Source organism: Pogona vitticeps, chromosome 6 (genome assembly GCF_051106095.1).
Source record: "Pogona vitticeps strain Pit_001003342236 chromosome 6, PviZW2.1, whole genome shotgun sequence".
Classification (NCBI taxonomy): Eukaryota; Metazoa; Chordata; class Lepidosauria; order Squamata; family Agamidae; genus Pogona; species Pogona vitticeps.
The window spans coordinates 35261237-35285065 of NC_135788.1; the positions used below are offsets into that span (position 1 = coordinate 35261237).

Consider the following 23829-nt stretch of genomic DNA (forward strand, 5'->3'; position numbering starts at 1 on the left):
TTATATCATAACTGAGTTTGCTCCATTTTTCATAATGAAATAAAAAAAGAGAACTATGAGGTTAAACATAATATGGACGCTTGGAAATGCTTTCTGCTATGCTGTTTGGATCTCTGAGGCTCAAAGGTGCTGGAACTGACAGACAAAAGGCTGCCTGAAGGAGCTGACAAGTATGTATGGATTGAAAACTGCACACACATCTGTCTTGGGTATCCTTCAGGTGTCTTGGACTTTAATGCCCATCCTGCCCGATCATTGATGTTAATAGAATGTGTAGTCTAAAATATCTAGATGGCAGCTAACTGGCTAGAGTGACTTGCTCAAACTTAAAGGGTCTGCTGTTTTCCAGTTCATCTAATTAAGCTCTTAAGGAGAAGCCCATAAAATAAAATATAGAAATTGGCAAGAAGAGCTGTATGTGAAATGCCCCTGTGAAATCAAGTCTCCTGATTATAAAAAATAGCATGTTGCAACCGGAACATGTGGAGTGTTCCTGTTCATGGTTCAAGCAAGTGAACCATCCTCTCTTCCTCCCAACACAACACATGTGTTCTGTGGTCTTTGAAGATGCTCATTCCCTCCCCTTTTTTGCACTTAAGCAAATCTTGCATAAGAAAACTTAGATAATAAATTTGCTTGCTATTTTCAATGATCTTGTGTGACTACTGAGGCTTTGCATGTTCAACTGTATGCACAGATGCCAAGAGCATGCTAAGAGATGTGCACCAAGCTCCTGTATGTCTAGTAGTCATTATGATCTTCCCTTCACATAAACCTACAAAGAGGGGGTTATGCCTGGTCTCATTTGATCCTTTCCTAATTGGAAATCCTGCTGTTAGAGTGGTATTGTGCAGACTGTAAACTTGCAATCTACATTTTTGGTTGTATATTTGTTGCCAGCTAACAGCTACTATAAGTCCACCATTCAGGGACAAGGGCAAAATCATGCCTATGGGGGTGGCATTAAATGCAAAGTTAGTGGTGCTGATTACCTATTACAATACTTAATATACCTCCCCCTGAGTCTTCATATGAGTTTCTAAGATCTCCAGAAGCCTGAATCCGAGTGGCTACAGATCTAGGCTTCTGATCCAAAACTGGATAGCAGAGCTGCACAAAGGTAACCAGCAGATAGTTCTTTTTTTTGAGGTAAAGGAAACTGAATTTGAGGAAAGAGTGGTTCATAACAAATCAGCCAATGTAGAAGCTTTTTTCAAACTTGCAATTAATTATTGGAAGTTGGGAAACTTTGAAGATCTGGAAGTCATGCAAAGATCTACTGGTAGATTCTGATCTTCCTTTATGGCTGTGGTTGTCAACCTTTGGCCTTTCAGATTTTTGGACTTCAGCTCACAGAATTCCTGACCATTAGCCATGTAAGCTAGGGACTTTGGGAGCTGAAATCTAAAACATGTAGAAAGCCAGAGGTTGACAGGCACTAATTTAGAAGACAGTGAACCCATACTGATGGAACGAGCCATTAACAATGAGAGCAAGGTGTAAACAAAGAGTCAGTACTGCAGCACTAGATGGAAACTTGGTGAGAGAGTTTATCACTTCTGCATCAATGAAGGAAATGTGCATGAGTACCCTGAAATGTGTGCCTTTTGCCTTCCCTGTCATGATCCCTGAGGTCCCTTAGGCCTCCTCTCCTGAGATCATTCAGACGCTTGATGGCATCACTTTTTGAAAAAGAATCCTGGATATCCAGCAGTTTTGTCTGAGGATGAGCCACTCCACAGTTAGGAATCCATTTTGGGAAGGAGGGGAGTGTTGAAATGGCTTTGGGGTGAGACGTTAACGAGGGATCTGGTATCTCAGCAGGCTTCTCAAAGCACAGATCTGGTGGGCCTGGTTTACTCAGGCTCACAGGATGATGCCATACGATGTATCTGTTTAAACGGGAAGGTTCCAAATCTTCATAGTAAATAGGATCTGCAGGCTTCACAGTTGGTTCTGGTTCAGGTGGGATTGCAAGCTGCCTTTGGTACAAATTCTCAGTTTTCCAAGTATCTGTAATTTTCTGAAATCTGTTGCATGGAAGTTTCTTATCTTCAGTACTTTCTTTAGGATAATCTATGTGAAGCTTAATGTGATTTGGGAGAAAATACATATTCCTTCTCCATAATCCACTTGCATTGGGATCATGCTGAAATGAACTCAGTGATGTTTTTCCACAGTTCTTAGCCCCCTCTGAATCTTTAAGTACAACCAAATGCTCCCTATAAGAATGGAGTGGAGGCCTGTGAACACCTGGGGAGTCCTGCTGTTGAGGGTCTAGGATGGGTCGCTGTCTGCCTTGAAGTGCACGGGCAATGCGACCTTCTAAAGGTCTTACTTGAGAAGTCCCTGATGGAAATGATTCTCTCTGAAAAACAAATTACGTAGCATTGATTCCTAAGCCTTTACATTTATGGTAGTCACATCTAAGGTGAGACACTACATTAAAATAATGTGTATTCCCTGTGACTAGCCTGTTTTTCCTCCCACTTACTCAGAGGAAGGTGGCCCAGCCATCTGACTTGCACTTGAAGCCCATATTTGCCTTTATGTGACCAGTCATGAAACAAGGCATGACAAATGTGTGATGTGTAGGTGAGGAAAACCAGGTGTATTTTCAAACCAATATTCTTGAGGGAACATGTCTTTAAAACATGAAGTTCAAATAGCAGTTAATGATGAACTGATAGTTACCAGGATCACAATAGGAAGAAAATGTTCTTCACTTACAGCAGTCCTGGTGCAAATGGCTGCTATTAATTTCATCCTCTGCTTGCTGACAATTACTGGCTGTTCCCCAAGAGTTTATTAGTGGTGTTGTAGTGATGGTGATTTAGGGATGACCAAAGATAGCCTCCATTGTGTTTAAAATACTGTATACTGTATACGTATCCATTTCACTTGTATTACTTTTCTTGTTTTGTGTTGTGTTGTTATGTTTTGTTTATATACCACCTCATAAGCACAAGCACTACACTGGGTGGTTTATTCTAGATTAACAAGCTCTCAGTATCCCACAATAACAAAATATATGATTCAAAAACAATACAGGAATACAACAAACAGCAATTATAATCATAATTGTGAATGACTATAAAATCTAGAATTGATTTTTTTAAAAAAGTTGTAATGAACAGCATCCTGGAGGCTGGTTTATTAAAGGCAAATTTAAATAATTCAGTCTTTACCATCTTTCTAAATGTAAGGAGAGAAGGACCCCGGTGTGTCTCTGTTAGCATTTCCTTCCAAAGACTAGGGCCACAATTGAAAAGGCACGATTCCTCATATTCACCTTTTTGGCCTCCCTCAGTGCAGCAGCTTTTAACAACTTATAACAACATAGATTGAGGGGAGTGGGTGGGATGGATAGCTGATTTCTGGGAGTTATATTCAAAGTTCTAAACCATTAAATGCTTTATAGATCATAACCAGCACCTTGAATTGAGCATGGAAACAAAACAGGGAACTAATGAAGGTCTGTCAAGACTGGGGATATATGATCAAATTTACTAGTCCTAGTAATCAGTCTGACTGCCAAATTGTGTACCTGATGAAGTTTCCATACTGTTTCCAAGGGCAGCCCTAATTAGATAACAGTACAGTAACCTATTTTTGAGATTACCAGTGTGTGAACTATGGCTGCTAGCCATTTCTATCCATGTAGCGTACAACTGGGCAAAATGATGTTAACAAAAGGTGACGGAAGGCATTCTTGGTCACAGAAGATAACTGAGCCTCCATAGAAAGTGCTGAGTCCAAGAGTACCCTCAAGCTGTGGACTCAGTCCTTTATGGGCAGTGTAACCCCAGCAAGACTAGGTACATTTCCTTCTAACTAGTCTAACAATCCTCCTAACAGTAGGATCTCCGAATTATCTGAATTCAGTTTTAGTTTATTGGCCCTCTCCCAGTCCATTAATTAAAAAAAAAACACTTGCAAGCAGTGTTAGCATGTAAGATTGGATTACAAGTTGCTACCTGGCATACTTACAAGTTCCACATATTTGCCTAGTTCTCCAGTTACTCTGCCAATCAACTTGGCATCATAGTCGTCCAGCAGTAGGGGGTTCAAAGGACCTCTACCTTAAGTAAAACAAATTTGGTACAGTTACAGAAGCTAAAGATTAAACTTTGATTCACATTTTTAAAACATGTTCAAACCAGTCCTCTCTGTTTTTAAAATGCCCTACTCAACATACTTAGTTCACCTTGAACTCTAGCACTTCCAATTGTTACAAATTTATACCTGAGAAGTCACGTTTGTAGGTGGACAGCCAAAGGGCCTGCTTGACATTTTCTAGCATGTTGGCGGCTCTTGATGAGATGTCAAGCTCTGGAGGTTTCAAAGTGGATTTTGGAGCCCAAGCCACTGGAACCTCTGGATTATATGCCCAATCATTTCCTTCAGCAAACTGAGAAACCTGTCATTGAGGAAAAGGGATAAAAATATCAACACATGGATCCATATCAATGCATACTGTTGCATAGTCTGGGAAATGAAGCGGTTTTGAAAATTAAATGGGAAATATAACACTCCTTATGAGGATGCAGTAAATGGAAATGATGAGGATTTGGATTGAGAGTCTAGGTTAACTAATGCACTGTCAACACAATTTATAGTATTCCACAAGGTGCAGGAGTCTATTGTAACTACAGTAGTGATTTAAGTAAGGATTGAACAGCTCCCACTTTCTCTGTACTATGCCCTTTCTTTTTTCCTGAGCCAACTGTGTGACTCTTAGGAATGTAGGAATCTGCCTTGTAGTGTGAGTGTAGGTATTCTGCATGTCCCAGTTATAGCAGTTAACATCATTTTAGCTTCTGTGGCCCCATCCAGGAGTTTTCAGCTTTGGTCAATGCACAAAGTCTTTGCTAGACAGCTCTAGTACTATTGTTCTGAGTCCTGTCCTAAAGTGGTCTAGGAGACAATTATAAACACCTCACCAAACTGTAAATACCAGGATTCTGTATGACAGAGCCATAGCAGCTAAAGTGACATCTAACTGCTATAACAATACAGTGTAAATACTCTAGCTGGGCCTAGCACTTGCATTTAAATCCATGTGCTTTACTACCAGGTAGCAATTCTCAAATATTATTTTTCCATATGTAGTACCAGTTAGGGATGTGATGACTCATCACAATGTTTCATAACCTTGGTGATTTTTTTAAAGTCTTGCTATGCTCTCTCAGTGAAAGTTCCTGACTTCTTCAAAAGAAGAAAAAAAAATCATGGTAGATACAGATTAACTGGCTTCGGATTAACCAGCTTCGATTTAAGAACAGCGCCTCGATTTAGGAACAAAAAACAGCAGATACGGATTACTGTAAATGGTTTTCAATGCATTCCTATGGGAAATGGTGCTTCAACTTAAGAACATTTCAACTTAAGAACACAGTCCCAATACAGATTAAGTTCTTAAGTCGAGGTACCACTGTATTGTTTTGCACAGGACTTGTAACAATATTGTGCAGCTTCAGGTTTCTTCTGTCCTTTTTTAGCAGAATACTACAAGAAAGATGGTGTTCTGTGCAGGATTTGTAAAAATTGTACACAGCTTCATGTTTCTTCTACCCTCTCTAGGTCAATTCTATGCAGGAAAGATGCTGTTCCGTGCAGGAATAGTAACACCCCTACACAGGTTGGCATGTCTCCCATGAGGGAGGGAGGGAGGGAGAGAGAGAGAGAGAGAGAGAGAGAGAGAGAGAGTGAGAGTGAGAGTGAGAGTGAGAGTGAGAGTGAGAGAAAGAAAGAAAGAAAGAAAGAAAGAAAGAAAGAAAGAAAGAAAGAAAGAAAGAAAGAAAGAAAGAAAGAAAGAAAGAAAGAAAGAAAGAAAGAAAGAAAGAAAGAAAGACTCTTGAGGAAGCAGAAACATCTGTAAAATTCTGCAAGATTTTCCACAAGATTTCTCAGAGAAATCTCACTGTAAGGAGAGAAGAGTCATTTTCCCCCTCCTCCATTCCTCTCTGAGAGCAAGAAGTGATGAGATTCACATCACAAGTAGAAATTACCTACATGAAAGGCTCCATGTTCTCCAGGCCACCCTCTTGTCTGTCTATTAATATCAAAAGGTTCTCCAGCAGCTTCATTTTTAGGGGAACTACCTGTAAGATTCAGGTGGAAATATGCTATCATATTCAGTAGGCTGAAGTTAAAACATGGTACTCTGTTGTAGCTTGAATTATCCTTTGGAGGTCATCTTAAATTTGGATTAACACAGAACTGACATTACTTGTTTTGTCATGTGTGACAACTTTCAAGAGTGTTGTGAAAGAACAATTTTGTTTTTCCTGCTTTATGTGTTCAAAGAAAATTCTTATAGGTGTGTGTATGTCTCTGCCCCTACACACATTTTGCTGTCTATGTTTTTGGCACACACAGGAGATTATAATATTTGCAAAATATTCAGCTGAAGTTTTAAAACTGCCTACAAATTTTAATCTGAAACACGTTTCCATGATTCACTCAGTCAGATTGTTTTTCTATTTTGAGCGTATTTAATAATGAGAAGCAACAACATTATATTTAACTGATACTTAGGTTTTTGGTTTAAACTTGTATCTGTTATATAACACTAGTCAAAGATGATCTTATGTGTTTGTATAATAATAACAACAAAAATCATCATCATATCAGAACTGCAGAGCTCGAAGGGATTGATCATCGAATCCAGTCCCTGTCAAGGAGGCACAGTGGCGAATCAAACTCCCAAACTCTGGTTCTGCAGCCAGATACCTAAACCACTTTTATAGTTAGAAGTCACTGTTCCTGTGCAATACTGAAGTGCAGCAATAAGTGGCTACAAAGATCAGTTGGTAAGTCAAGGGAGGACAATACTCAGAAATATTTTGAGTGCCTCTGAGCATATGGAAAACATTTTTGTGTACTACTGACTAATGGCATCTTTTGCTTCCCCACCCACTTAGAATCAAGAAATGCAGTTTACTAGTCCTTCACCTGACCATGATTCAAATTTTACACATTTTCACTGAAATGTCTATTAAAGTCCTATCTTATGGTGCTTCATTTTTGAACTGGAGTAGAACTGGACAACTTTCAAATGGAGGAGAGCTCTGAACTAAGAACTGCTCTCTGTCCATATTTTGAAATAAAAAGTCTCCTCTGTAAAAGAGATATGTGGTTGCCTTAACCCAGGAATGCCTCAAGAGGGGCCATATGTGCTGTTCCTGAGGCCATAACCTAGCCTGATAAGCTTTGCTTGGAATAGAACTTGTCCTCAAATGGTCTTTTAGAAAGCAGAAATAGAAGGTGTGAATCAGCCCACCTCTTAAAGTCAGTCTGGAATAAAGTACAGGACTGCAAAGTTCCATGGGGAAAATTTTTTTAGCCCCAATACTTACAAGCCTATATTGCTAAGGCAAGGATCACACTTCTTAGTTCAGAAATCTTATTTCATAGTGTTAAAATTGGTGGTTATAGGGTAGAGACCAGCGTTTTGATTTAATTTGACCTGCTGCTTAATGTCATTAGTTCTTAATGAGTAAAAGCTTCTTACACTTCAGAATGTTTGTCTTTTCAGTAGCATAGGAATTTGTCCTTACAACAGTTATTTGAAATGCCAATAATTCATTGATTTGTTCATTACTTTTTTTCTCTCATTAGGGTCATCAAGAAAAAACTTTTCAAAAAACAAAATGACATTCCATAAAAGTGTTTTCTTCTCTACGGTCATTTGTGGTAAATGTTTTCACAGCACCAGTGAAGAATAATCATTGGCTAGGAATATCTGTTCATAATATGTATTGGAAGAAGGTTATTGGGGCTATTTCAGTTTAACACGAGAGCCAAAGCCTATTCCTTTGTTATCTTATTAGGCCACTGATGGATTTACATTGAAATGTGTTGGACTTATTTTGCAAAAGAATTTTAGAGAACTAGATCTCTTTGGGATTTTATTATGTGTATGTTATTTTATGCTACCCATTTTGTAAGGAAGGATCCTATACACATTCATTATTTGTTCTTCTGTTTTTGTTTGAATAGTTTTTTGTTAATCGTTTTGGGGTTCGGTGTCACCAGCATGTGGAAGGTACCCAACTCTCTCTCTCTTTGCCGTCCAAATCTGAGAAGGCTGTTCCGTCTCTAGATTGGTGTCTGGTGTCAAATCTGAGAGGGCTGTTTTGGCTCTAGATTCGTGTCTAGATCAGTGGTTCTTAACCTTTGTTACTCGGATGTTTTTGAACTGCAACTCCCAGAAACCCCAGCCAGCACAGTTGGTGGTGAAGGCTTCTGGGAGTTGTAGTCCAAAACTCCTGAGTAACCCAAGGTTAAGAACCAGTGGTCTAGATGACCGTGAATAAACTGAAGCTTAGTCCAGACAAGATTGGTCAGTCAAAGAACAGGCAAGGGAATAGGGATGCAGCCTATGCTGGATGAGAGTTGCACTCCCTCTGAAAACAAAGGTACAGAATTTGTGGGTGGTCCTGGATGCTTCTCTGAGCCTAGATGGCCAGAAGTGCCCTTGCACAACTAAAACTAGTACATCACCTGCTCCCATTCATGGAGAGATCTGGCCACGGCGACACATGCCTGAGTTACATCTCAGCTGGATTACTCTAATGCTGTCTATGTGGGGCTGCCTATAGAAAGTGTCCGGAAACTTCAGTGGGTCCAAAATGTGGCAGCAAGATTGCTGACTGGGACTGGTTACAAGGATCACATAACACCCCCCCTTCCAACTGCTCCACTGGCTGCTGATCTGTTTCTCAGCTGGATTCAAGGTGCCGCTAGCCTATAAAGTCCTAAACGGCTGCAGGCCCACCACTCTCAATGACTGCATTTTCCTTTATGAGCCTGCTTGGGTGTTAAGATCATCAGGAGAGGCCTTTCTCTTGGTGCTGCCACTTTCACGGACATATTTGGTGGGAACACAAGAAAGAGCCTTCTCCATTGTTGTTCCCGGACTTTGGTGATCCCTCCCACAAGAGGCCGGGCTCACGCCACCTTTGCTGTCCTTCCACAAGCAGGCGAAGACCTTTCTCTTCAGGCAAGCTTTCCTGATGGCATTTTGTGCCTTCTGTTTTTCTGCTGCTTCTGGACTTCCCTTAGAGCCAAAGTAGGCAAAGTGTGGCCAAGGGGTTGTATACCATCTTTTGAGTCAGTTTCATAGCCTTTGGCCTCCTAGCCAACAATTTCCCCTCTCTCAAGAAACCCAATGAATGTCTGTTTCTGGAAGCTTTCAAGAGCTGCAGCTCATCTTTTAAATAAGTGACAGTACCTTCTTTCACCATTTAACACCAAGAAATATGCATTTTCCAAAATTGGGGATGGACTTTTGACCAAGATACCCCCCTCCTTGTTTTGCCGTTTTGAGTGATGTATGTGGCCCCTAAGGTGTTTTATTTTATTTTGGGTTTTTTTTTGGGGGGGGGGAGAAATTGACTCCCAGTCTTGTGAATGTTTCTAGTTGCTATAATAGGACACCTGGTTGGCCATAGGAGGAACAGAATGGTGGCCTAAATAAGTCTGTGGGCTAAACTGAACATGGTTATTACTTAGATTAGATCCATTAAAATAGATAAGTTTCAAGTTAATTGTGCTCAACCAGTTTCATTCATTTCAGTGGGTTTAAACAGGATTGATACTGGATTTAGACATAGTTTCTCTTAATGATGATGAAACTTCTTCTTCTTCTTGGGAACAATACTATGGAATTCCATACAATATTATAAGCACTTGGAAATTTCAGAAATACTGTAACACCATCAGAATTACAAAAACTGGCAATATTAAGGACAGCATACATATTGTGCCAATACTTAACAGATACTGTACTTAGGTTTTTGGTTAATATTTTTATAATTTTGATTGACTGCAGGATATTCTTGGATACTACTACTACTACTATTAATAATAATGATGATAATAATAATAAACAATAATACTGTAATAATGTGTGTCAAATTGGTTCTGACTTATGATAACACTCTGCAGGGTATTGCAGGCAGAAGATACTCAGAAGTGATTTCCTACTGCTTTCTTCTGGGGGCTACCTGAAACTGCATCTTTATTTTGCTCTAAGGCTAGTTTCCATTCAGTCCAGGGGAATAGTACATTTGTAGAAAGTGGGGACATTTGGAAATCCTAGGGTGCAGAGTCAGTTTAAACATTTTCCTCTGTTGCTTCCCTTTTTTAAAAAGGGTAACACTAAGCCATTAAAAAAGGAAATACAGCATTCATCTATGCATTCTATGCTACAACAGTTTGTATAGCTGCCTTAAACTTTTGACTTTGTTGGTCTTCTGACTTCTATAACAGAGAATACTAGACATGGGCTCTTCGTATTTGTTTCCTGGGGATACAAATACAAACTGTATGTCCAATTCCCTCCCCCAGAACCAGCCAGGGCTCCACACAGTACGGCTCACCTCTGTCCTTGTTATTATGCCAATCCCGGCAGCAGCCTAGCCGGCGCATTCCTGCCTCCCCACACAATTAATTAATTACTTTATTACGGTAAAAAGACCAGTAAAACCAAATCAATATAAAATATACATATAATTATAGTTTGGTAAAGTCAGTCAAGGTAATAAAGTTTCATTAAAACATGATAAAACAACCCCTTCTTTCCAGTTAATAACATCATGTATCCTTAATATAAGTAAAATCTCAGCCAGAGTTATATTAAAAACATATCCATCTAAAATCACCGACCCAAACATTTGATTACGAATAACCATTGCTGCCGCACAGAATTTGGCCACTTGTCTCGTAATATAAGGGGTATTGTCAGAGAGTAGCAGCTGGACATAATCCTCCTCTGATCTCCCGGGAGATTTACAGATAATAGGTGATAAAAGCTCCATACAAAGATCCCGATAGCAAGTACAGAAAAGGAGAACATGACCAACTGATTCAACTTCATCACTATTACAAGGGTAGAGACAATCTGATGTAGGCAAACCTCGAAATCTTCCCTCCAAAAGCTTAGAGGGAAGTACATTGAGCCTAGCTAGTGCAAAAGCCCTTATGGCTTTAGATGACATAGTGCTGGCTAAATATGAAGAGGTGATAAAAGCAGATTTCTTTAGAAAATTATATTTCCCTAACTGCCCAACATGGTCCTGTGGTTCAATGTCCCATACCCTTAACTTCACTGCTTTGATGGCATCCTTGAGACCCATTGCTATAAGTATAGTGGGGGAAAAGCCAATTTTCGATAACTCTTCGGTTATATGCTTCTTCCACTCTGACTGAAAGGAATCTAGTAAGATCAGTGGGGCCAAGCATTCTAATGCAAAAATCAGTTGAAGCCAGTATTTCACCATAAGGACTTTAGCCCGTGCTTTGATGGATATTTACCCAACCTCTAAACGAAGAGCCACATTGGAAGTACAAGGTGGAACTCCAAGAATGGCTCTCGCGAATTTGGTCTGAACAATCTCCAGAGGTTGTATATTAGCGTAAGCGAATAGTTGTGAGCCATAAAGCATTTGTGAAATAATCCTGGCCTTAAAAACTTGTATTGCCAATGGTACATGTTTACTCCCATCAGTATGGAAAAATCTTCTTAGTGCTCCAGTACTTTTCTGAGCACTCATTTCTGTGTGTTTTACATGAGTAAGCCAGGATCCTGAAGAGTGAAAAACTATGCCAAGGTATTTTGTAGCATGCTACTTGCTCTACAGGGTGTCCATTTAGAGACCACTTATGCTTTATTCTCCTTCTACTCACAACCATAATCTTGGTTTTAGCATAATTAATTATTCATTGTTCTTTATTACAGTAAGAGGAGAAGGATCTCAGGAGTCTTCTAAATCCTACACACTTTGTTGACAATAAAACAGCATCATCAGCATAGAGTAAGATTGCAATTGGGCGAGAGGCAAGTTTGGGTTGATGAACATTGGGGTTACTTAAATTCCCAACTAAGCCATTGATATGGAAGTTGAACAAGGTGGGGGCTAGTATGCATCCTTGTCTCACACCATTAAGTACAGGGACTTGATTGGATAAGATCCCCGCGGAGTTACAAAGAACCCACAAATGCGCCTCTCCACACAGCCAACCATATATCAGCTGAGCGGGGAGAATCCTCACCCATCTCCACACCACAGTGGTTGGCTGAGCAGGGAAGTGCTGGCTGGGCTCCTGCTAGGATCAGCACAATGACCACAACAGAGGAGCACCATGCCACATGAAGCTCAGTGAGTGGGCCTGGCTGGTTCTGGGGGAGGGAATGGGGTTGCCACAGGACCTATGGTGCTGTAGTTCATATTTGTATCCCCAGGATACAAATATTAACTGACCATGTCTAGAGAATACAATTATTGACAGCTTTCTCGACCACACAGAGCTTTAGGAGTATTTAGGAGAGAATAAAAGGCAAACAATATGGAATATTTAAGAAAGAAACAAAAAACAAAGACAAATCAGTTAAGTTTTTACCTCTGATATCTGTGTTGCAATGGACATATGGATGAAAAGGACGATACCGGCCCTCCACCAAGAGAGTCCCTGGTGACTTATATTTTGCATAGTTCATGTCTCTAAAGAATGCACAAGAATATATGTTTTGTAACTATTTGATGATAATGTCAATATCTGTAGCTCATTTGGATTTTAGACCTTTTTACTTTGTCTTTCTTCCACTTACTGATTTCTCTGTCTAATTTTATAAAGTGTAATCCAGTTTTAATCTCAGAGTAGACTAATAGAAATCAATTGGATTTGAACTAAAACTAGATCCATTGAAATCAACTGGACTAAGAAAGGAACTGATGTGTCCTAATTGTTTCAGTGGGTGTATTCTACTTGGGATTGCAATTGGGTTTGGCCCTTTATTTTAAGTAATAATATGAATGTGTCATGTCAATTCTGATTCATGGGGACCCCTTTCAGGGTTTTCCAGGTAGAGAATACTCAGAAGTGATTTACCATTCCCTTCTTCTGGGGCACCCTTGCACTGTGCAGTTTGATCAAGGCTACACAGGCTGGCCCTCCCTACTCCCTAGCCCTGGCTCAACAGCCAGATACCTAAGCCACTGAGTTATCCAGCCAGCTTTTTAAAAGGAGAGTAGAAAAGATAATGAAAAATACACTTAATCATCCAGGCTTTATGACCTGTGCATGTAATCAGTCTCATTTGTGGTTATGGAAAAATATCTGCAAAAACCATGTCAAAAACTACCTTGCCTGCAATATTCCCCTGCTGAATTCCAAAACTTCATCTTTTGCTGCAACAGATGAAGCTACAATCTCTGGTATCACAGAAAGAAAGTGATGCTGAAAAATGAGTGAAAGGTATAGGCAGAAAGGGCATCCCTCCACACGGTGCAGCTCTCCTCTGTCCTTGTTATTATGCTAATCCCACAATGGCCACAATGGAGGAGCACCGTGCCCCACGAAGCCCAATGAATGGCCTTTGCATCCCACTGCTTGCGGAAGTCATTTAATACTCTTAGAGATTCTTCCCACCTTGCTTATAACTTCTTTCAAGTGATGCCTTCCGACAGAAGATATAGAGCAATTAAAACTCAGATAGCATGCTTTTTAAAGAGTTTTTATCCTAGTGCTATAATTTAATTTAACAAGGAATTTAAGAATCACCAGCAGTGAGTTGCTGGACTGTATTACTATTACTTGGTCTGTTCTGTTGTATGTTGTGTGGATACTGTGTGCTCTTAGGCAGGGTTCTGGGTTTTAGGATTGTTATGAGGATGTGTGTCTTTTGATCTGGTCTCTGAGTGTTGGCGCTGCGGGTTAAACCGCAGAAGCCTCTGTGTTGCAAGGTCAGAAGACCTGCAGTCGTAAGATCGAATCCATGTGACAGAGTGAGCCCCTGTTGCTTGTACCATCTCCCACCAACCTAGCAGTTCGAAAGCATGCAAAATGCAAAATGCAAGTAGATAAATAAGTACCACCATGGTGGGAAGGTAACAGTGTTCTGTGTCTAAATGCACTGGCCATGGAAGATTATCTTCGAACAAACACTAGATCTATGGGTTGGAAACGGGGATGAGCACCGCCCCCTAGGGTCAAACACGACTGGACAAAAATTGTCAAGGGGAACCTTTACCTGAGTGATTTGTGAATTTCATTGTATGTGTATACAGTGTATATACAGTACTTTCAATGACAATACATTACTATTACTATTACTGCTACTGCTACTGCTGCTGCTGCTGCTGGTGCTGCTGCTGCTGGTGCTGCTGCTGCTGCTACTACTACTACTACTACTAATACTACTACTACTACTACTAATACTAATACTAATACTAGTACTAATAATACTAATAATACTAATAATACTAATAATACTAATAATACTAATACTAATACTAATACTAATAATACTAATACTACTACTACTACTACTACTACTACTACTACTAATAATAATAATAATAATAATAATAATAATAATAATAATAATAATAATAATAATAATAATAATAATAATAATAATAATAATAATAATAATAATAATAATAATAATAATAGGTCCTCTTACCAGATTGTGATTCTCACACACCCCTGCTATTCTGTGCATGCAGGTGACTAAAAAGCATTTCTTTCTCAACCTATGTATGCCTCCAGAAGTATAGGAAGGAGGGTTACCTAGCAGAGGCTCTAGCAGAGCTGGCGAGAAGGATGGAGCCACCAGCATTCTCAGCCTAAGTATATGTACAGAATGATACCTCCCTCCATTGAGGACCTTCTCTTATGAAGTCTTGTAGGAAAAAATGGGAGCTGTGCAGAGGCAATGTTGATTTTTGAATAAATTTAATTCCCTTTGGTCCTTCAAGTAATTCTTTGCCTGTTTAAATTTGTGTCCCTGCGGACCTAATGAGCTTAACTGCACCACCCCCACCCCGTAGTTTTGTGAACAACTTAAATCCTATTTCAAATAAATGCCTCTTTGGAGAAGTTGTATTCTGCATGAGAACCAGGCAGAAGTCAGCATCATCGGGGTAGTCTGGGGTTCCATCAAGGTCAAGGGTTCTTCCCCCCCCCCATTACTTTTGCAATATTATAATGTGTGCAGACCTATTGTTTCACCATTTTAGCTATTACTTGTCTTTTCTTACATTTAAGTAATCTTTAAAAGTTTAAAAATAAAAAAAAATCTAGGGTCTGCAACAGTATGTCAGACAGCCATGCCACCCCTCTGCAGGTGAGGTGTGTTTGGACACCTTGGGACATGCTAACTTGAAACACAAAGATTGTTCAAAGTGGAAAGACTTAATGTAGATTATATATACTTACCGATCTGTGTTTTCTGACATACCAGGTAATCTGTCATAACAGAGAGACAGGCAATTACTTCATTTCATTCAATATACAGTATGTTCTATATACACACCCACATGTGTGGATATGTTGTAGCGCAATGGCTAGGTAACTTAATTGCAACCTTACTGAATAGCTGTTTTGTTTCCAGTCCATACAACTGCAAACTCAAGATGGCTGGGCCAGTTGTAACTAGGTCACTCTGATCTTTCCGGCTGTAGTTGTTTAATAATGCCTGCTGACTGGCAATAGGACAACAGCCAAATTGGGAAAATAAGGGAAACCCAGGGAAGGGGTGGAAATATTGCAGATTGTTCTGGAAGAGAGCAGACCACAACATTTTATTACAGACTCCATCTGTATTTCTCAATTGCATAGGGCTGTACAACAACAACAAATGGCTATGAGACCTATCTATATGCACAGGAATACCAGGACTCACAAAACACCTATTTAGCTGTACATGTGTGTGTGTGTGTGGGGAAAGTTACAACAGCTCCACTGGCTATGAATCTTTTTCCCGGCAAAATTCAAAGTTCTGGTTCTAACCTATAAGGCCGTAAATGGCTTGGGTTCAAGCTATCTCACAGACTGCATCACTCTTTATGAGCCTAATTAGGTGTTAAGATAATCAGAGGAGGCCTTTCTCTTAGTCCGACCATCTTCACAGGTACGTTTAATAGGAAAATGGGAAAAGGCCTTCTCTGTTGCTGCTCCCAGACTTTGGAACTCCCTCCCACAAGATGCCAGGCTGGCCCGGTCTTTGCTTTTCCTTCCACAAGCAGGCGAAGTTCTTTCTCTTCAGGCAAGTTTTCCCTGAGTGATTGGCTGCCTGAGTGGGGTTTATAAATGTTTTGTTGTGCCTTACTGCTTGAATGTGTTTTTGGTATTGCTTTTGCTTACCATCTTTTAGTGTGGCATTTGTTTGATCCTTTTTAGTATTTGTATACTTCCTGATTTTGGCTTTTAATATATGTATTTTTAATTATGTAAGCCACTCCGGGTTCTTTTTAAGGAAAAAGCCAGGGTAAAAAAATATTTTAAATAAAATAAAACAATTAAAGTTGTTTTCAGTTGAATAGTGAAAATGAGCAAGAACTGAACGTGTGCCTTTGTTTGTCATGATTGTAAAGTGAGTCACTGTCACATGAAACTCCATAAAGACTTTGAGTAAATAATAGGTATAAATACCCAGATATATTTCTTTGCTAAAGGTCAAATTAATATGTACAAGTTGTCTAACTATGTTATTTCCTTCTCCCTCCTGTGCCCCAATGCCAGTACACTTTCTGAAGCAATTTCATAATGTTCTGCTACAAATGTCCAACATCTAGCATTTTGGTGGTAGTGGAATTGTGTCAGTCCATTGCAGCAAAAACAACAGTTTCATGGCATCTTAAAACTAACAAGTTTTGTTTGGCATAAGCTGTTGTTTCTTCACATACAGGCTTCTGAAGAAGCACTTTGCAGTCCACCAAAGCTTATATTAAATAAAACATGCCAATCTGTAACAAAACATATTTATCTGGTATATATTCAGTATATAATTTTGGCAATCCCAGAGGAAGATCTGTAACTTTGGAGAGGAAATAAATGGACATTGATGAAATTCATTTGGGATTGGCAGAATTCATGATTTGTGTTTTAGACATAATGGATGAAATACTGGTGCTTAGTGTAGTAAGTCTGCAGCTAAATTAGGTGCTTTGAAACAATGGGGATTTGGTGAGCTGACTCTGTAATTTCCATTGCTTACATGGACATAACTCTACGTAGTTGTGTCTTACTATGCTGATCAATAAGATTTCAGTCACACGTTAACATGTAATTTTGGGGTGATTCCGGGGTTGTTCAGATGGGCATTTGTCCCTCTGTTTGGAGCATTGCAGGGGCAGGTTTGCTCTTTTTTCCAGCGATCACACAATGTAATAACTAGAGTGGATCAATTTGCCCCAGGCAACCTCAACCTGCACCCCTTTGAGCTCCTGTCACAGCCATTTCCTTTTTTGGTAGGGGTTGGTGTGTTGTAGCTTAGCCTGTTTCCCCACGTTTGCAATTGCTGGGAAGGACTAGAATTGTCCTTGTGGCTTCAATTTCTGGTGGCTTAGTAAGCAAGCCACTTCAGGATTTTGGCAAACTGAACATCCCCTGCTCCTTTTTTACTCTGCTAAACTATCACTGTGGCACTGAATCACTTAGATTAAATTTTGTTTAAAAAACATTCTTTACCTTTCTGTGAAGTACCAATTGAAACTGCAGCTGTGGGATGTTTTTCAATCAGCACTATATGCAAGGCAAATAATTAAAACAAATTCTAAGTGGCTCAGTGTATCAGCAAGGTTCTGGCACAAACAAAAATAATAACTTCATTTTTTCTGTCACTTTGCAGAGGAGCAGGAGATGTGTTCAGCTGACAGCGGAAGGAGCTGGAGGGTTGCTTAAGGTCAATATGCCATTTGGACATGAGGACTGCACAAAATGGCATATCGGTCCTCCTCCCAACCCGAAGCAATCCTATTTAGACTGCATCAGTGTGCACAAAATGGCATGTGTAGACATTCCCTCTGTTGCCCATTCACCTTTGGGAATGAGGCCTCAAACCAAAGGCTGACAAAATCTAAGGTAATAAAAAGATATGTTTGGAAATGGTTACACATTTCCCCCTTTTTTTGGGGGGGGGGGTTTGTTTTTAATAGTGACTCAGACCTGGGGTTGGGATCCAGGACTTGGTACCAAAGACTCAGACTTGGGACTTGGACCCTAAGACTTGCCAACATCCCTTCCAGGAAGATTTCAAACCTGTGAACTGAAATAGGTATTCATAGTACATATCCTTGGAAAGCCTTTAGTATTCATCTGAGAACTTTCTTTCTTACTGTAAGGAAGAACTGGGGGGGAAAAGGTTAAAATTTGCAGCTTTAGTTCTATCTGCTCTGCTGCCATCAAGTGGTCAAACTGCATAGTGCATCCAGTTTTTCAAGCCTTCACACAGTTACAGTATACTGTAGTACTGTACTGTATATACAGGACAGCGCTTTTAGTCTCTTAAAGCAAAAACAGCAAAGATTTGGTGGCACTCATCCAAAGAGTTTTCTGGACCATCACTACCAGGATGGATTTGATTTAATTTTTTTAATTGGATTTTGTTGATGATTTAAATAGAAAATTACTTTTTAAAAAAAATTGTGATTTAAATAAATTTGATTTTTAAAAATCATTGATTTTTATCCATCCTAATTGCTACTGTTAGGAAGGAGTAGACATGCCAGCTGAAAGTCATTAAGTATCAGTGCCACTGCATAGGAACAGAATAGTTTTCAGGAGACAGAATCATTCATTGGTGTAAAGTATTCTTTTAAACTACGTCCGTGTCCTGTTTAAGCTTGCCAAGAGACCTCTGGATTTGCTTCTGGGTCAAAACACAACATCCAGTCCTCCAGAACTATAGAGAATGGTGATACCTTAGTGGAGCATCTTGAGTATTGCCATAGTAGTGATGTTTGTGATGAAACCTATAAGGTGGCTCATAGTTCCTGTGAGATTCTGGCAACATGGGCTCCCTTCCTCCGGATTCTTGCCCTGCTTTCAATACAGGCTTGCACAGCTGGAAGTGTTCTCGTAGTTCCTCATACCTGAAATCAGATGAAACATTTCAAAAGGGCAGCTCAGCTACGCCACTCTAAGAGGACGATCTGACTCTTCCCCGACAGAATTCAGAAGTTGAAGGGAAGGAAATGTGGGTGGCAGGAAAAAAAAAGAGAAAAGCAGAGAAATGGAAAAAGGTGTGGCAAAAGGAAGAAAAGGGAAGGTATGTAAGAGAGGAGCGAATAAGGCAAAGTACGGGGGGGTGGCAGCAGAAGAAATGCAAGAGGGAGGGAGAGATGTACAAAGGGAATGTCAGAAAAGGAAGAGAAATAGCTGAAGGAGGAGGAACAGAGAATGAAAGAGAAAGACATACACAGAAAGGGGGGAGAAAACTTGGAATGCAACACATTTTTAGTTATAGTTTCGGGCCTGCCGGCTATCCAAATGTGGTTTTGACCAATTGTCTTTTAAGGAATTGTGTCTTCAGACGAAAGAAAGTTTCCTGCCCCACTCCATGTAAGTGAAGTTCAGTTCCTCAGCATAGTTAAACACTGTTGGACTAAAACAGTAAGACTGTCAGTCCATAAACATTTGCCTGTCCGTTATTTCTCATCCCTCCCATGCCACCAGCTTTGGTGAAAAGTTCACAGCAAGCCAGTACTCCCTATTCAGTGTCTTAGAAAAGATAGGAAATCTTGGCTGATTAGAAAATCTTTCTTTGTCTTAAACATAAGCATCCAAGCTGTGTCTCTACTTTCTTTTAATATTTTGCACGTCAGTGTCTTTAGCATCCGAATGCTGGCTGAGGGCACGTCTGCGGTGGTGGAATAGCTTGCTATTTGGATTGCTTTTGGTTCTGTTTTGTTCATGGCATCCAAACATGTTTTGACTTGTAGCAATTCATCCCACCCCTTTTTAGAGCTGCCCCACTCCTTTTTGGCACACCACCAGGACTAAAGGTTTTTTTTTTGGTACAATTTTGCACGTTCCTGATTATTATGATCTGTAGCTCGTGCTGATGGTTAATCTGCACCAAAATAGAGCCGTTGGTGGTGGTATCTGAGATGACAACCCTGTGACATATTTGCTGGGTTGTGGCATTGAAAGGGATGATGGAGAAACCCCCCTCCTCTATTTTCATCCACTTTCCCATGTTAATGTATATATTTTTTCCTATTAATGTAGCGCTATTCTTGATAAACAAGATACATTGGCAATATTATGTGTACTATGCTAGGTACAGTAGGTGCCTTGCTGTCTTGCTATGTCACTTTATTTACCAATAATTTTTTTTGCTGCAGCATGCTGAATGACAGCCATAAGAAACAGCAGGGGAGGAGACAAAATGGGGAGTGTCATTAATCAAAAGGGGGACAATCTGGGGTGATCCAAAGTCTTACAGAAATAAAAAAATGGGCAGTGTGAATGGAAGGATCACTCAAGTGAGAGATAAAATAAAAATAACCTTTTAAGTGGAAACCAGACTGCGCCAACTTCCCCTGTCTCGATATGCCCTTAAGGTAGGGATTGGTTAATGAAACAAGGTAAACTTTATTGTCTTGTAGTTCAAAAGATGAATCATTGGGTATATTTGATGATTGAAGCTGAAGGAAATGTTAATAAATCATGCACGACTTCTCTCTACAGGTTAGTGACCTTTGTATCCCAGAAAGTTAAAAATGCATGTCACATATATTTATAACATGGGAAGCAAGGAAATTTGGTCTCCACAGTCTGAATTTGGGAGTGTGTGTGTGTATTTCTCACAGGTTAACAAAATGTATACAAAGAAGTTGCAGAAAGGAAACAATGTTTTGTGAACCAAATACTAAACTTGTAACATAATCCTACAGAAACATTTCATGTAGATACAACTGCTGTTTCTTTAAGGTTGTCATATTTGTGTTCAACAAAGTCTCAAGAGTCACTGAGTCCAATCCTCATGCCAAAGCAAGAAATCTAGTAAGATGTATAATATCAGATCCTGGAAAAGTTCCTTTGGCGATCTTTGGCTCTCATAATCCCCCAGTCAGCATTTTTTGCTGTGGGTTGCCCATACTTTGTTCCAGGCAGTTCTGCAGGAACCAAACTTACCTATAATTGCAACCTTTCCCCCCAGAATCTTTCATTTATATAACTACGAGCAGCTGTTAAACTGATCATGGCTTCACCCATTGGCCAATCCCTCAGAAATGCCTTTTTCCTCACAGAAACCAAACACTGCCTACATGTTTTGCCTTGCACCTTTGATTTTGCTGATATCTCCGGTTCTATGAATGCTCGTTTCAGTGGACTAGACTCTTAGCCAGCTGGCACAAGATGTGAGCCCATGTAGGAATGCAAGTCATACATCAAAGCAGATTTTCAAGCACTTACACAGAAGAGCAACATATAAGTCTTAAATTCATATTAGATGTAAAGTTAAATGCATAATTTAATCTCATGTTCACACTTGAAAATTCAAATAGCTGCTGGGAGTAGAGGTGGCTTGGATTTATCAGGACCACAACAACCCTTTCCTCCTTCTGACATAAATCACTCATCCAAAGCGGTTATTTGCACTGGGAGGAAAGCTCACCAGTCAACTGATATGGCTGCCTCTTGGATGCATTGCTGCTTGAAAAATGTGCAGACCAGGCTTATGTGTGACTACTTGAATATTACAATTCACTGAATTTAAGAGTGGCTGTTTCTAAGTACATGGGGGACCGCAGCCATATGGAGTGGGTTTTACTATTTGACCAAAGGCAGCTACACACAAGGTACCACTGAAGCCAAAATAAACAGTATACACTATATGTATTTCTTACCTTTCTGGTGATATAGGGGGTCCTGGTGGGATATGCAGTGGAGTGAGATCATGTGTAGATTCCAATGTTTTTGTTATTAAGGCTGTTCCATCGTGCACATTGTTGTAAAAGGACATGCCTGGGTGAACCTCCATCTTTAAAAAAATTTCTGGAAGAATCCACACAGAAATTAGTCAGTACTCAGAGTGACCAGTGCCATCTTTTGCTTAGGGTGAATATTAACTTCTGTCTTGATAGATAACTAGAAATGACTTTACAACAGAGCCGGTTGGTTACTTGAAAGAGACTTCTTCAGATTCCAGTACAAAGCAAAAAGAGTTTAGACAAATAAGCTGGATCAAGTATTAAGGAAGAATAAACATAACCAAAGAAATCTTGTTTTTGAAAAATTGAGTTCTGTAAAAAGAGGATGACAAAATTTTAGATAAAAACAGGGCCCTGAGTATCCTGAAGGAATGTGAATGATTAAGCACAGAAGAGGTTAGGGCTTATTTGGATCTTTCATTTTGTACACATTGTACTGACTGGAACCTGTGTGAAGGATACCTTCTTTGGAAACAAGGCAGCTCTGAGGATGTTTGTATTGCAAATGCTAGTTTTTGAGTTCCTTTAAGGAAGAAATGGGGAATGTATCTCCTCACCATTATTGTACAACTTCCACAATCTCTCACCATTGGCTATGCTGCCTAAGGCTGATCGGAGCTGGAGATCAAAACTAAAGGCAAGAAAACAACACATCTCATTCAAAGGTATAGAGAGCTCCGTGGAACATTTGCTTCACGCCACCTGACCAGTCTGGAGTATTAACCAGCTATCTCTGCAGTCGGAAGATGGTCCACCAGTTTTAACACTGTTCATCATGCAACCCACCCACCCATCTCCCATAGCTGCTGTAGGCCTTTATTGTTCTCACCAGTTAGTGCCAATTCAAAGTGTTGGTTATGACTTGTAAAGTCCTATACAGCTTTGGTGCAGGCTACATGATGGGTCATATCTCTGTATAGCAGCTTCCATGAGTTTTAAGAACCTCAAGAGAGGCCTTTTCCCTGCCTGGCTTCCCTTACAGGTATACTTGGAAAGAAGAGACAAGGACTTTTTGATCACTGCTCCTATCCGTTGGAATACCCTTCTGAGAGAGGCAAAGCTGATCTGCTCCTTGATGTCCTTCCACCAGTGGGAAAAACCTTTTTGACGTAAATAACTCTTTGGTCACTGATTGGGACCTTTTAATAGTGAGCTTTACTTCCACTATTGCTTTTGAATGGTGTCACTTGGTTTTTGTGTGTGTTTTTGTGTATGTGTGTGTTTCAGTGCCTTTCTCCCAAAAGGGGGACCCAAAGTGGCTGGGTCGTGAACTATATTTAAAAGGTTGTAAACTGTATTTTCCTAATAATTCATTTAAAACTATTTTAATATTGGATTGTGCTATGTTTTTAGTGGAAAATATTAAATACACACTGTAAAGTGCCTTGGGTCTCCTAAGGGAGAAAGATGAGATATAAATAAATAAAATTATACAGAGCTGATTGTTATTCCATCTAGATTGGTATTATCTACACACTGGCTGGCAATGACTCTCCATGGTTATAGACAAGTGTTTCACTTGCCCTTCCTTGGAGGTGGCAAGATTGCACCTGAGACCTTTCTAATTGAAGGCATGGATGTTATGTATGAGGTGATGCCCTTCTCTGGTCCATCCCTTCCAAAAGCTTAGACAAATAGTAATGGATAGAATCAGGAGGGACAAGTGAGGTGAAAATATAAGTCTCAAGCGTACCTTCCAGTCTTAAGTGCAGTGTCCTGTGCAGGTTTTTTCCTGCCCTGCCCTTTCCTCCAAGTGGTGTCTGACATCACAATGAGCTGGTCATTGACTCCTCGTGACAAGGTTTGGGTTGTTGTTTTTATCTGTCTTGATTAAAACTGATTTAACTTGTGGGTTTTAGCCAAATGACACAGAAATGTGAAACAACTTAATCTACAATGAATGTGAAAGACCACTTCCTTACTTATACAAAAAAGAAAGGTTAAATTAACAAATGAAAAGCAAACCCTCATCTTATTATCTTTTGAAATTAAACCACCTGTTTATCCTCTGTGAGTGACTGAAACAGAAGGGCATGTCTGATAACAAATGTTGGATTTCCAGATGTGTTGATTTTCAACATATGTTGAGGCCACCTAA

The 23829-nt window shown here is 39.8% G+C and overlaps 2 protein-coding genes across 2 annotated transcripts in view; both read right to left on the reverse strand.

Moving 5' to 3' along the window:
- The window catches only part of CYCS (cytochrome c, somatic), a 34716-nt gene that overhangs the window by 5552 nt on the left and 5335 nt on the right, over positions 1-23829 (reverse strand). The gene's annotated exons all lie outside the window — the stretch shown is intronic.
- SPMIP4 (sperm microtubule inner protein 4) lies at positions 28-23663 on the reverse strand. The gene is made up of 8 exons (XM_073003303.2): positions 21648-23663; positions 18714-18884; positions 15229-15258; positions 12409-12509; positions 6016-6104; positions 4246-4420; positions 3991-4082; positions 28-2368 (listed from the first exon to the last, which is right to left on the reverse strand). The coding sequence occupies exons 1-8, from the start codon at positions 21779-21781 to the stop codon at positions 1565-1567; spliced, it is 1596 nt and encodes a 531-aa protein (XP_072859404.2). The 5' UTR covers positions 21782-23663; the 3' UTR covers positions 28-1564.